Raw genomic sequence first — 15570 nt, 5'->3', positions numbered from 1 at the left:
CTAAATATCTTTAGAAAGCACCCTACAAAACTCGTGTGCTGTTTGAGAATGAGGGGAAAATATTTCTACAATAGCTTAGTTCGCTTTAATGTAGTTTTCTTTTTTCACTGAGTAGAGTTGCCGCCATAATTTCTGCATTAACTATGCTCCTTTTGTTTGTTTTGCTTCTCAAACAGCTCTCGCATGCAAGAGTTTGATAATTTCCACGCTTTATTGCATTGCTTGAACTATTAAGACTGCGTTTATTACAAACTATTCAATGTTAGGTTGCACACCACTAACAGCGCAATTTGCTGACATTGTTGAATTAGGTGATTTAAAGAGACGCTTTTTTTGGCGACGCATGACACCATCGGGGCTATCAGAGATGAAAATCAAACACCAATTTAGACACCCTGGGGTTCTGTATGATGTCATAAAGTACATATAAAGAAGTGTTTTTCCTTTACGTCTTTATAGGAATGCGGCCGCCAGTCGGAAAATAAACGCGCGATCTTGTGTTAAAGGGGATAGCGCCATAGCCTTTGAGCCGCAACAACGGCTTATTGTGATCGTCAATGTACAAAATTCTACTTGCTGAAATTCTAGAGCCTTGAGGAGAGCCAGTTGCAGTGAGAAATAGGGAAAGGGTAAATGTTTACCATAGATTCTTTTGAGAACAGCGACGTTATGGTGCGAATATGAAATTTGTTCGTATGATAAATGGTAACAGTTTCACTGAAAACGCATCACTGAATTATTATTGTACGGATGTGAACACTTCGCAGACTCCTCGAAGAATAGCCCTGTATCTGTGGACATGCCAGCTGCAGCAAACCGACCACCTGCAAATGAGTCAACCAAGCAGAAGTCAAACATTAGCGTGATACCGGCAGACCTGCAGCCTTCTGACGTGTGGGCCACAGCCACTGACGATACGCCCACGGAGAAGGTACGATCGACTAATGCGCAAATATGCTCCTAGCGTATCTACGTGAATAGCAAGGTATGAGAGAATTGGGGGCACCATTATCTCGAGGCAGCAGTAGACCTTCCAGCAACATGCTAATGCCGGGAGTTCTTGAAAAAAAAAAAGAAACGTGAACCACAGGGTGAATTTTTGTTCGGCAGGCTTAGAGCTAGCAAGCGGATGCCGGAAAGCGTAGGTGTGCGCGCATTGCTGAAAATGATAAAAATACTCTCCACTTTTTTTTTCTCAAGACCGCCGCCCATTAGCGCTACCAGCCTCAACTCGAGAGCACCACGGTTATGGATCGCCCGTTGAAGCTCACACTGAACGCGATTGTCCTCTCGCCAAGGATGCGTCGCACGATGTGACATTGCCTCAACGCGATCACAGCAGCACTTCATAAGAAGTACACGCCACTGTGTAACTCTTCGTTCACTGCAGAACGATAGCGATGTTACAGCCTTTGTGGGGCAATGTGGTTTACCGGGCAACGTGGTCATAGGATGACGGATGAGGATTTCATAATAGTGAATGAACAAGAGAGGGAGCGAACGTGAGAAGGAGACTTGAAACCGATGTTTCTACAACAAAACTTGTGTGCGGCAGGATTCTCGCGAAAGCGAGTCTCCTTGCTGAAACGTTGACTTCTCTGGGGCTGAAACTTTCCTCGTTCGCCCACTGTTGCTAACTGCAGTTGGAGCTGCGTGTATTTTTATCGTTGGAGGAAGCGAATACGAAAGTGGCCTATGTTACGAGAACAGCTACGTTGATTAAGAAATTGGACGTTGTTCTTGAAATCGCAGGACCACCAGGAGCTGCAGGCCTCGCCAGCAGTGGCCGGTGAACCACCACTGGAAGGAACGATGGTGACAATTCTGCCAGTCAGCAAAGGCAAGAGGGTCTCTATCGACCCGAATCCCACCATCGACATACTCACGCCGCAGAGCTCGTCGCCCACTTCGTCGGTAGAGCGTGATATGATGCGAACGCTACCGATAATGCGCCAGTGCGCCGTCAGGGCTGCTTCCTCGGCGACGTCACAACCGTTCGGTAGGGTTCCCCGTTTTACTTCTTTCGTATATGAGCCCCTGGTCATTCCCTTCAAAGTGGGTGTGATATAGATTCTGTGTCGTCTTCACTTTCTCTCCAAATTTTTTTATTGCCATTGTTGCGTGGGAAAGTATTGCTTTGTTTAAAGCACGCTAAAATTGGCAATTTAGTATAATGATCAAATTTGCTGTCTTCTTGTGCGGTTGGTGTCATTTAACTGTATTAACTTTGATGATATGCGTAAAATGTATTGGTTTTCATTAACCAGCACTGACGCGATCGTTACGCTGTCAGAACATGCACGCGAGGCTAATGGTAATAGAAATTTCCAGTACATCAGTCCTTTGATTATTTGCGATGTTAATGTGATTAGCAATCTTTCTTATAGGTGGTATGTAACTGGTGATGATGTGTTTTTTTTATGTTACGATGATCGGTATGATCTTTCTTTGTCCGTTTCGGTGGGTCGGCTTTAGAGGATGGATGACCATTGCAACGGAGTGGCACGACCGCCTAATGGATGTCGAGTTGCTCACCATGACTCTGCTATACTAATGCATATGCGGAACAGCCGTGGTTTAGGAGTCAGAACACGTGACTCATGAATGAAAAGTCAACAGCTTGAACTTAAGGAAAGCGTTCTTCGTGCTAAGCGTTATGATGACTGATCGACACCATGACGGACCAACGAAGCACATTGCGCGAAATACCATTGGTCATCACTCTCAAAACGTTTGGACCCTTTGGGGATTATCTTTTCCCACAACAACAGTCGTCATCTATCTTGCTTGAGTTTCCTTTCTTGAAACACTTGCGCTCGCTACTTTGCTGTCGAGAATGTTTTGACACGCTGATGACGCTCATGTCATTGATGGCGTGGAAGTACCGAGGACGCAGCCTCAAATAAAGGAAATACGGGCAAGATAGATGACGATCATCGTTGTGGGACAACGTAAGCCCTAAAGGAACGGAATTTTTTTAAGAGTGGTGATTGTTACTATTCGAAGAGGCAAAAGAAGATCCTTATAAACCACGCCACTTCTGCCTACAGGAAATCAGCAAGAGTGAAGATGACAGTATTATTGATGGAGCAGTGTTCGGACGAATGTGAGCTCTGTAGAAAAAAAAAACTTTAGGGCTGATGTCCTACGCCGCTTCCTGCAACTAGTTTCTGCGCTTCGAGATTATAGACACGAAGCCAGACCGGGACAATACTTACACAAAGCGACCCGGGAGCACCAAGACTATTCTAGGAAGCCTCGCAAGCCAGAGTCCTTAGGCTTGTCCAGAAAGCTTGCGCCTCAACCATCTTCCATCATGTAGACAGCGGGGGAGGGCAGGATATTCTACAAGTGTCGACCTAGTGGACATTTCGTGTTGTCTGCTGCTAAAGTGCTGATTGGCAGGGAGCACCTGTGTCCTTCAGACGCGTACCCCAGTCTAGATTCCACTGTCATCTCATTTGTCGTCAGGGCTTTGTCGTCACACCGTCGTCTGTATTCCGGCCTTGTCATTGCGTCGTCGTCATTAGACCTGTGTTATCCCATCGTCGCCATGCTGTTGTCGATATGACATCGTCGTCATACAGTCATAGTCATTCTAGCATTGTCATATCATTGCCGTCATGCCGGCATCGTCATGCATCGTCATATCATTGTAATCAAATTAGCATCGTCAAGCTATGTCGGCATGCGGTCATGCCATTCCAGCTTCGTCATTTTCTTCGTCAAACCATCGTCGCCTACCATGGCATTGTTCTATCATCGACATCCTGTTGCATTCACGTGGTTAATAATAATAATATTTGGGGTTTTACGTGCCGAAACCACTTTCTGATTATGAGGCACGCCGTAGTGGAGGACTCCGGAAATTTTGACCACCTGGGGTTCTTTAACGTGCACCTAAATCTAAGCACACGGGTGTTTTCGCATTTCGCCCCCATCGAAATGCGGCCGCCGTGGCCGGGATTCGATCCCGCGACCTCGTGCTCAGCAGCCCAACACCATAGCCACAGAGCAACCGCGGCGGGTATTCACGTGGTTCGTCATCATACCTTCGTCATCTCTCCAGACCCGTCATCCAATGGTCGTCATGCGGTCGTAGTCACATCGTCGTCGTCGTTCCGTCGTCATCAATGCATTGCTATAAAGTCGTTGTCGTTAAATTGTCGTCATTTTGTCGTAGTAATTCTCATTATCGTCATGCCGTCTTCATCATGAAGTAGTCGTCATTATAGCATTCATATCATTGCTGTTCTCGCGCCTTTGTCCTTTTATCTCCCCAATTCATTTCGTCGCACCGCCGTCGTCGTACCATCGGCACAATTCTAGCAAAGGTATCAGTTGTGACGCCGTGGTCGTCAGGCCATCGTCGTCACTCCAGCTTCATCGTCTCGTAGTCGTCATGCCAGCGTCGTCTTTTCTTCGTCGTCATGCCGTCATTGTCATTCCATCGTCTTCATTTTGCGGTAGTTACTCCAGAGTTCGAAATGCCGTTGTTGTCAGGCCGTTGTCGTCATTCTATACTGTGGTCGTTGCGTGGTTGTCACACGGTTGCCTTCATGGCATTGCGGTTATTTCATAGTCATCATTCCTTCGTCGTCATGCCTGCATGTCCATGATCGAGTGCAAGGAGTTTTTGTTGAGCGAGGCGAAGCGTCCAACGCGATCCACTATTCTCTACTTGCAAGTGATTGCTAAGCAGTAACAGCGGTTTTCACAAGCATAATGAAAGCTTCACTTAAATCAATTCCCGCAGCGTATGGCATCCACTGCTATTTTTTCATCTTTACTTCTCCTTTTTTTTGCAAGTACCTTCGAGGTTTACGTTGGGCCTCTCGTTTTTACAGCTATAGCTCCTATGGGCTCACTCCCACAGTCATTCTACGGTCTGCCACTGCCGGCGCTGTTCATCACAGGAATCTCGAAGTCATTTGAAGAATTGTGCGATGAAGAAACAGATACACCACTCCGAGAAGATCATAATCTCTGCATCTAAAGCTTGATCTGAAGCAGTGACAGTTTTACGTTCCTACCACTGTGCCGATGCTGCAGCGAAGAGGAGTGCTGCGCCGACGCAGTTTTGTGTCTTGCTTCTTGAGCGCTGCTTAACAGGATTGCCTGATGTCATGCTCTGCAGCTTATTTATCAACAAACGCCGAGGTGGAAGAATTTAAAGAAGCCCGCGGTAGGAAAGAAAAAGTATGCAGGATAGGTAACAGGAGGAGTGTAAGTCTCGCCTGCCAACTTCACCGCCAGCAAGCGCCACTTACGTTTATGAAAGATGACTTCAACTCGAGCTACCATCAACAGTTTCCTTCCCGAAAGGGGATTGAAGGTACATACGTACCTGCGCAATTTAACCCTAAAGGACAAACACGAAAGAGTGGAAGATTGTTACAGAGTGTAATATTGAGCTAGCTATCGCGCCGATAGTGCTTTTTGTGCAGAACTGCAAAATTCTTAGGTCGATTCCCTGCTTTCTGTTTCAGAAGCAGATGAGCAGGCCGAGACCACGATGGAGTCTGGCAAGGGACCCATGCAGGCGGCGCGGAAATCCTTTTCGAAAGGCACGAGCTCATCAGTAGGCAAGCGCGGGACACGCGCCTTCGTGCACTCTGTGAGTATACTGCGACAATATCTTAATCAGTATTGACGTAACCCAGAGCGACGTTGGGACTTTTAGAAACGCCGGAGTGGAGGGTTTAGGCATTTGACCACTAGAGGTGTCTCAACGCGCCAAGAGGTTTGTTTTAGGAACTTCATTAATTTGCTTGATATTTCTTTTTTCTTTTCCTTGCCTACAAAGGAACAGCTGCAGAAGCATTGTAGCCTATATGCGGAAGGACCGAGCAGCCCGAAAAGATTCTCAAATGAAGGCCTAAAACGTTGTGTCGCATACTAGTGCGCAAAATGCACCTTCACAATAGCGAGCAATCATTACGAAGATACAGTTGAATCAGATATCATGTCGTCCTATCGAAATATAAAAAAAGGTCTCCGCCCAAGCACTGCCTGCAGATAGTTAACCGGCGAAGCGGGAACGTTCGGCTTCGGTGTTTATCACTGGGTTAATCCCGACGGGTTACTAAACGACGGCTTGGTAGGCTGCCGGATCCTGGGTACGCAGTTGCTGCTTGCTCTCGGCTGCACGAGCCTGTTCTTGTGCCCGCGCTGCAGCATCGGCACGGTGTAGACAAGCTCGTTCCCGGTTCTGCTCGCGGCGTTGTTGATCAAAGGCTGCCTGCTGCTCAGGAGTACGTATGACGCGTGGTCTACCCATTTCGGAGCCGAAGGGAAACTGCTGCGCGCGCGCTCGGTTGTGACGGAGAGCAACGAAGTCAATACTCGCGCAGCTAATCCAACACCTCCGTTATTGCACAAGGCCTTTTCACTCCAATCCATGACGTCATGTTACCTAGCCCGACTGTCATAAAATATAATGGGTATACTCCCGAGTAGGCATCGGTAATTTTGACGTCACCGCGTCCACCACGCCAGTCTTGTCAATGGAAATGTTGGGCCAGGTAGCGTGACGTCAGGGATGGGAGTACACATGCATTGTGCTATCTAGGTGGTGTTGGCGAATCACGCGCCTTTCTTTCCCTCCTTTTTTTCGCGCATACCCATGGGGTTGCGCTCGAGGTGTTTTCGGCGCATACGCGACCGACAGACGGTCGCACGAATCGGCTAGCCACATACAGCTTCGCTGAAAAAAAGGTGCATGTAAAATGAGAAGCGAATACCTATACACTGCTGCATAACTAACAGGAAATATCAAAAGCCACGCTTATGTCTATATTTTAGGTACACTTCCAGCATGCCCGATGCTGTTGCTGAGCGCTCGTGGCGTTCTACACGCGAGCATGCAGTCGCCGGTTCAATACCCGGCCGCGTTGCGATAGCGTTGACATGAAAAAAAAAAACTCCTCTGCTTATATACATACATACAGTAAAAAAATGGTAGGCGACCGTAATATTTGGCTTAGGTGTCGTTCAATGGTGCTCGCACCTCGGCGTGGATGTGTAGTTTAAGCGAGCGAACTTCTTTCTCCTGGCACGATAGGCGGGTGAGGAGCGGAGGAGAGCGAGGAGGAAGCGCAGCGCGCGCCAACTGGCGGGGCGCAGCCCCCTAGCGAGCGGCGCACGAAGCGCACCTGACGCGCCTTCTCAGACGCTGGCGCGAGACCATGTGACGAGCACGCGCGCGCAGCGGTCGCGAGCAAGCGAGCGAGTGAGCGAGCACGTGCGCGCCGGGAGAAAAGCGAGAGAGGAGAGAGTTACGTCACATCCGCTCTGCTAGGCAGATGCTCAGTCTATGCCAAATCTCGATTAATTAGCCGGTTAAATGTCGTGCCACCTCCTTGTGTGTGGCTTCATTAGTGACGTCATTACTTCTACTTTCTACTAGCGGGTTTCTAGAAATTTCGCCAAGGTCGTGCTCGCGTGGCGGCTATCTATCTATTGTCTACGATTCTGTGCTTTGGTGTGCGGTAATCTGATTTGTAATTCATTTGAAGTATTCCAGACACTTTATGCTCTGCTGTCATACATACAATGAAACCCATGAATTCTGTGCTGTACTGCATTTTTCTATATTTTTCTGATTTATTTTGAATTTCGTGCCCGGTCGTCTCAGAAGGTAGGAGGTGTACCGGAACTGCTGCGCAAGAAACAAGAGTGTCACTCGATACTCGTGCCAAAAAAGAAAAGAACAACGAAAGTGGTGGAGATTAACGCGGTGCTTACACAATGGCTACAGTGTACTAGAAGGGTGTAGTGCGTTCAGGGGAGGGCCCGTGGCTGGGGCTCCTTTTGTAGACGTCACCAGGTGGCGCCACTTCAGCATGGGCTTTATAGAAGCGAGGCGCTCTGAAACGAGGGCTCGTTGCGCCGGTTGCATTTGCATATGTTTATGGCTTAATTTTTTTTATTCAAGGTCCTGACATGATGCGACGTGGAGTATTGCGTGAGGCGGTCTAACAAAGGCTAAACATATTGAAAAAGAGAGCGAGCCAGCTCGTTACATAAAATTTAGCAGTATGGAATGAAGTGTTATGCAAGAGTCAGCCGTAGAAGTCAGAATTGCTGCTTATACATCGTTAGGCTGTAAAAAATGAACTGTGGAGATGCACATGCGATTCTTACAATTACGTGTCCCAAATGAAAAAAGAAAATTCATCAATGGAAACCTACTCCTTCGTATGCAGAGATCACTCAAACAATACATGGACATTCTGTAAGAGACTGGCTACTTAAGTTCTAAAACTCCCAGGATAAATACTCAATTTGAGGTTGCAAAATTAATTAACAATAAATTGATTATTTCCCCAATTAAGCAATCATTCAGGTAATATGAGTAATCCGAACCAACAGCACACTGAGTTTAGTGAGCAGTTACTTGATTAATTATGCAATTATTGAAATAATTACATGATCAATTAAATATTACATTGAACTGTTAAATAATTATTTATTTCCTAATTTGATGTTGATTGAGTAATTAATAACTATTAAGAATTTTACTTACCCGAGTCATATTTCACAGTTTGAGAATTAAAAGTAATCAAATACTATAAGTTGCATTCAAATCTTTATATTGCGGCGACAACCGCTGTGTATAATAAACACCTCGGAAAAAAGCAACCCTTTATTTTAAACGAACGCGCCGTTTAAAGTACATAAATTACAAATGAATCACTAAGACAAAGTTGGACGCACACGCTAGCGGCGAACCACCAACACAACTTACAACGCGAGGAACGAGCGACGGGAGTTCCTATGGGACGGAAAATTGGCGGCAGCGCTGCTGTCGCGTGGGCTGGCACCCAAGTGCCCACCCAACCTTTGTGCACTTTCGGTCTGACGGTAATGCATGGCGGGTGCCGCCCCTGAACGCACTACACCCTTCTAGTACACTGCACTACGGCGTGCCTCATTTCACGGGCTTCGTGATGGCAAACCTATTATTTGATTACCAACACCTAGCTCGCAACCACATAGTGGCACTGATATTCATGTTTAAGCTTCATTAACTCGTATACAACACGCACGAAAGTACTCAAGGTAATTCGAAACAAAGCACGCAGAACTGTGGATAGCAGAAACGAGTGCACGAAGAAGAAGCACTTCAAGGAAAAATCAAGTAGAAACGCCAAACGGCTAAAGGGAAAACCGGGGGAAAGCGGGAGATGGAAAGTCAGGACGATGAGCAAAACGAGAACCAGGTGAACGAGAACGGCCTCGCCGCCAACACACCTTCGCTCATTGCCGCACCCACTCTCTTTGCCCCTTCTTCCCTTTAGAATTAAGAACCCTACCTATATATACCGTGGCGAGGAAAGCATATCTCGACTTGAAAAAGACAAGTCCACTAGTCGAAACGTCGGCTCCCGTTTTCACCTTGTTCTCGTTTTGCTCGTATGGCTAAAGGGCAGTACGATCGTAACTGTAACGCTCGTCGCGTTTCGTTCGCGACGCAGGAGCCGGTTCAACTCGAACTGCTGACCGACCAACACCCGCTGATGTCGACGACGCTGGTGGTGAGGAGGAAGCCCCGCCACCGACAGCTCGTGGTGTTTGCCGTCGGGCTCATCGTGGCGTCCGTGGTGGCCGCGGCCTTCTCGTTGCTGATCGTCCGCCGCGTTCGCGAACACGTCGTGGCCCGGGTCTCCGTGTGCTCCACGGAGGACTGTGTCAACCACGCGCGTCGCCTGAGGCACAGGATGAACACCTCGGTGAACCCTTGCCACGGTGGGCATTCACGGTGCCCGCGGACGGCCGGTGCCCTTGTCTGAGCGTCGCCCGTCCCTATCTTCCTACACCCCCCCCCACCCCCCCATCGCCACTCTCTTCTTCTTCTTTTTCTTCTTTTCGTTCCCCTTCTCCCTAACCCAACGCCCAGTGCTGTAAGATCTCTGTCACTCCGGCTATATCCCATCTAAGGCCATTCATTTGTTGATCCCTTTTTATTCACTCTGTGCTTTCACTGTATCTGTCCGCCTGTAGGTGTTCATTCGGGGATAATAGCATAACATCGTGGCCATAGAGGAAAGGCACGGAGGCGCTAAACTTAAGGTGCTTAATTTCTAGTTCCGGATAAGGCCTCTTGATGGTGCCTGCAGTCACAATATATCCTTCATTACGATTCTGCTGGCGAACATTAGAAACACGGCTCCAAAGTCGACAAAATTTAACTTTTGATTAAACTAAATGTAAAGGCTTTCGAAAGCTTACAATGTAGCTGGACCTGTTTTGACGCGAAACTTTTTCTTCATTTCGATAAGTCTGGAAGGTCAATTTCTAAATCGGCATGCAACGAACACGTGTAACACTAATATCGCTTACATATCTGCCACAGTATTACCCGTTCACCTTAAACTGATGTCGTTTTTTAGAGGAAAGAAGCCATTATTTGATCACGCATCTGTCTGTCGAGCAGATGGCATTGTTGTAGCGCCACGCATGTCGCAACCGGAGCAAAATTTAGCCTCGCAAGTGGTGCTTGCTGAGGCATACGTCAGCAATGCGCTTGCCAATCCGCGCGGAAGTGGTCACCGTTCAAAGAGCTCAGCCTGCCGTAGCACGTGTAATCCATCAAGCTCCCACCGGTGCTCATCAGGAGTTTTGAGGCTTACAAGTGTGTAACTTGTTGCAGAACTTTAGTTGGTTGCTGGGCTATCGCCACCAAGTTCTACAATTAGAGTGTAGAAATCCCGTGAAGAGACTTGAGCAGCAAGACAGAGGGATGCCAATTCTCGTCGAACCTTTTTGATCACTGGGGAACGTGTCCGTCTCAATAGGGAGCACCAGCGCAGGAGATTTAGGCAATAAGTGCAGCAGCTCCTACTATCTTCGAATGCAGAGGGTTCAAGTGACTCTATTAGAGTGGTCTGCGACTGCTATGCTTTTCTTCTTCATATGGCGCGTTCTTTAAAGCATATTTGGGTTGGTATCGCAACCCCCTTTCATTTATTTTACAATCGGCGTTCCCAACCGCTATACCTTCTGGTGGTGCGGGCTTACCTCCATATTTCTTTTTAGTTTTTGTTCTCTTAGAGGGAAATAATTTAGCAATGGAGGCAGACAACGAGACCAGCCCTTGAGCGTCAACCGGCAGCATCGAGGGCACACCCAACAGTCGTAACAGGACCACAATCAGAACAGCTTGCGCGTGCGCCCGAGAACTGCAGGCGCTAGGGGTTGGCTACAGCGCTGTTCAAATACGACTTGATCGACAAAAAAGTTCGGTCACAGGTGTTATGTGTGTAGGGACCGAGCATGATTGCAAGCTTAGGCCATAGGACTCCCATTAACTGTGCCTTAAGTTTAGCATGTAAGATTAACTTTGGCCATTACTGGTGGCCCTTGCCCCGCAGAACCACGTACATATTCATCAAACATGTAAATTTTGTAATGCATGAATAAATCTCACTTCTGCATTTGGTTGCGTCCTTTGTGTACCATAATGGCTCATGCACCCTCAGAAGCATGCGCAAGACGTTTCATGTACCCCACTCTGGCTGCGTCTGTGGCTGCGTCGCCGGTACAGATTACCCGATTTTTTCTTGGCGCAGGGGCATTGGATAATGTTTCCACATTCATTTCGCAGTAGCACTCACGATATAAATGATAAACTCGAGACAGTGTTTCACCTCGTAGCCATTGCGGCGATGTTGCTTCTTGGAAAAAGAATGTGTTTAGGAACACAAAACGTTTGCGTGTTCTGTAGAAAATAAAAGTGTGAGCGTACGCCATTCCTTTTTTTTGTGCAGTAGATTTATTTCGCCGTTACATGTGTTGTCACATAACAATTGCGTACCTCTTGTAAGTTCTTTTCGCACAAGAGAATAAGCGTCACTTCCGGTAGTTGCGCAAGATTCCTTAACGATATGCGCCTGCGTTTCCTTGAAACGGCGACATTTACATTAGCGCAAGCTCTTGGGCCAGTTGGTGCATGATGAACTTCAACAAAGGAGGTACCAGCGAAACGCATAGGACGCGCACACAAGGAAAAGGAGTTAAACACGGACGGACCAGCGTCCGTCCATGTCTAATGCCTAATTTACATTAGGCACAAAGTTATCAAGTGTAGGAAAGAAACCCTGCAGGTAGTTTAAAGTGACCCGCCGTGGTTGCTTAGTAGCTATGGTGTTGGGCTGCTGAGCACGAGGTCGCGGGATCAAATCCCGGCCACGGCGGCCGAATTTCGATATAGGGGCATAATGCGACAACACCTGTTTGCTTAGATTTATGTGCACGTTAAAAAACCCCAGGGGGTCAAAATTTCCGAAGTCCCCCACTACGGCGTGCCTCATAATCAGAAAGTGGTTTTGGCACGTAAAACGCTATAATATAATTTGTTTAGTTTAAGGTGTACTCTTATATTTTAATTCTCATGATGAAAAACCACAGCTCAAATGAGTATAATACCAAATACCGTGCACGAAAGGAAGAACTTTATTCTTTGAAGCATCCCATAGAAAATCTTGGAAAATGATGCGAAAGGAAACGCATCATTTTACAAAGAAAGCAATGAGCAGCCCGTACAATCTTGCGAGCGCCAGAACAAGTTGGCGCTAGAGCGACAACTAGCAACAATTTCTTACAGGTCCAGATATGCCTCTCTTTGGGCTGCCAACAAATTTAAAACTCGACACTAAACATTTAGGAGTGACTGTTGGCTTCGGCTTATCGCCAACAGAAAGACAGGCGTGAATAATTCGTACTGAAGTGATCGGAAGAGACCAATCAAAACGTTATCGACAACATGTTTAAGCTCCTTTGCCCGTGTGATTCTTCACTCTGGCGCACAATAGGTTTAGAGGTACGTTCGATAAACCACTAAACAAGCAGCACCCCTAAATTTCATAAACACGAACCTACGAAGCTTCTAAACCGTTGCAGGCATCACTTAAAAAAATTTCGGTCAACATTTTCGACATGGTATACGCCAGATGCTCAGATGTGTTGAGCATCTGTGCAGCAGCGCCACGTGCTGATTATGAATACGTGTCTTCTGCGGCGCAGACTTCTACGCCTATGTATGCGGTGGTGGTGACTCCGACGGTGGTTCTCCGGCACGGAAGTCGGCATGGCGTACGCGCCAGCAAGCCGCAGAACTCGTGCGTGCCCTGAGTCAACCAAGCTACTCGCTCTTCTCGAAGCACGCCTCGACGGCTGCCTACAAGGCTCTGAGTGCACTGGATTCTTGCATAGCGAGGGAGGACGACCGGTCGGCAGGGCTCTTCGTCTCCTTCATGAGGGATCGGCGACTGCCGTGGCCGGAACGCCCCGGAAAGCCGCTCAATGTACGCCCTTTCGTTATCTGTAATCTTGCGCTCGGCGTCTGTCAGTCCTTTAGCGGCTAAGGCGATGAGCAAAAAGAGAGCAAGGTGAAAGCAGGAGCCAACGTTTCGACAAGTTGACTTGTCTTCACTTGTCCAAACGTTGGCTCCTGCTTTCGCCTTGTTCTCGTTTCTCTCATCGTCTTGAATTTCCATCTCCCGCCTTCCACGTGTTTTCCCTTTAGTGACTAAGTGATTCACAGTCGCGAATAACAAAGAGAGCTGCAGCGAGAGAGAGAGAGAGAGAGAGAGAGAGAGAGAGAATTCTTTATTCAACTGAGAATTCTGTGTGGGGCTCATTGGGAGCCACCAGCTTTCTCCTCACATTTGTTGGACGTATGAAACTTAAGATGGAGACCAGGTACGCAAAAGCTAGACGGCAATAGTTGAATGTAGTTTCAACTGAATAAATCAAGCAGGATAGGCAACTAGTTGTTTCCGCCCCGTTTCAGAGGTGATTCTTATGAAACCGCTGTTTTGTGCATTGAAGAACAAAAGTATAATTGGAACAGTAATGCATTTAGACGGACACTTTGAAAATTAATATCTCGGATCTGGTGCTGTCCAGAGAATTCGCTGAAAGTGGATACGCCGTGCGAACTGTGTGACTATAATTCGTAGATATAAATATGCCGCATAAAGTAACTAAGTAAAAGGTTAATTAGCGTATTAACTTTAACTATTCAACTGAACATTTTCATTTATCGTGGAAGCAATGGCCGCCTGATTGACTAATTTAGATGAAGCGTTGTAACTGTGCTATCTGCCAAATGTAATCTTTAAAAAAATTGGTGTAGTTAGCAAAAGCCCTGTATATGAAATTCAGTCTTATTAAAAACCCTTAAGAACGCTTTTTCTGACCGGCTTTCGCGGAAAGCGGAGACAATTCTAGCAAATTAATTCGTAGATAACTCTTCATTTTACGCCTGATCATAGAGCGTACATTTGATTAGAAAAAATAATCAGACCAATAGAAGATCGATGGAATGTTTGCAACGTCCATATGTGCGTTTTCAATGTTCGGGCCAAATGGCGAGATTTCTGTTTCACGTGGCGTACCTAACCAATAAACAGAATCTGCACGCTTTGAACAAAATATTGGACCAATATTTACATGTTGGATTCGCGGGGATTTTTCTTCAGCAAAGTTTCTGCACGTGCACAGAGCACCTCTTCACTGCAAGAGCAGCAGACCACTTTACTTCCAGAGAGCTTCAAATATGTGAGCCGAATATTTTCACGAGTCGCGCCGCTTCGACAAAAATCACACTGCAGGCTTGACAGCAGAAAGCAGCTGAGTCATCCTTAAGGAAGCATAGCGTCGGGCGTACTCCACAGCGAGAGAACGGACTCGGCAGCCGATGGAGCCACAGCGATCGGCATTCTGGCCGTGACGTCACTCGCGGGAGGTCGCCACTTCAGTTTTTCGCTGGTAACAGTGCGACGCAGTTAACGTTCGACTATAGAGTCCCTAATTAAGCCCGCAACGTTAATTTTATCTACTGTGCCACTAATTCTCGAGTATTGTCTTGCCTGAGAACTGCCAGACTCTGTACCATTCCAAAGCTCCTAATCAATTGGCCGCTTTTGTTAAGTTGGTACACACATGAATAGCGGGATCACAGACACGCCAAACCCGTGTAAAGTCTGCGAAGAAGTGTTTGCGTTCAGAAGAACTTGCTCCTGTAACGTGCTTCACGTGCGCGTTAAATAACCGCAGGTGGCGCAAATTAATCGAGTGTTCTCCACGACAGCGTCTATAGTGAACGCATACCTGCCTGAGCAGTCGACGGTGTGTGCTGCTGCCTTTACTTTCCCGTATCGATTATGTGCGATATAGTAAGTGGACCTCATTATCTTCACCAGAATCGAAACGACGTTTGCCCTATCGCAGCTCGCGGAAGTGCTGGACATTCTGTTCGACCTGGCGGTGAACTGGCGAGTGGCACTGTGGTTCGACGTGCGCTTCTCGCACCTCGGCGCGGAGGGCAGGCTGGTGATGACCCTGGAGGAGCCCGGGCCTGTTCCCCTGTACCGCATGGAGCAGGTTTCTGACCTGGACGAACGAGCGTATGGGGATGCCGTGCGCGCGCTTGCTCTTTTCCTCACCAAAGGTGCGCGATGATTGTAACTGTTCTGAGTAGCCGTATAAGTCACTTAGGTAATGACTCCGCAACGGGTGCTGGAACGAGAAATATTGCGGGAAACTTAAAGGATAAAAAGACAG

At 47.4% G+C, this 15570-nt stretch overlaps 1 protein-coding gene across 1 annotated transcript in view; it reads left to right on the top strand.

Annotated features, from left to right (window-relative positions):
• Positions 1-764: 764 nt before the first annotated feature.
• LOC142590344 (uncharacterized) overlaps positions 765-15570 on the top strand; it is a 30264-nt gene continuing 15458 nt past the window's right edge. Inside the window, exons 1-6 of the mRNA XM_075702400.1 lie at positions 765-931; positions 1753-1999; positions 5490-5617; positions 9480-9750; positions 13027-13307; positions 15238-15457. Of these exons, the coding sequence (XP_075558515.1) occupies positions 800-931; positions 1753-1999; positions 5490-5617; positions 9480-9750; positions 13027-13307; positions 15238-15457 (1279 nt within the window). The 5' untranslated portion in view covers positions 765-799. The remainder of the gene's footprint in view (positions 932-1752; positions 2000-5489; positions 5618-9479; positions 9751-13026; positions 13308-15237; positions 15458-15570) is intronic.

The sequence above is a fragment of the Dermacentor variabilis genome, chromosome 8 (genome assembly GCF_050947875.1).
Source record: "Dermacentor variabilis isolate Ectoservices chromosome 8, ASM5094787v1, whole genome shotgun sequence".
NCBI lineage: Eukaryota > Metazoa > Arthropoda > Arachnida > Ixodida > Ixodidae > Dermacentor > Dermacentor variabilis.
Note: the sequence above shows the minus strand (reverse complement) of the source record. Positions and strands in the feature narration are given on the sequence as shown.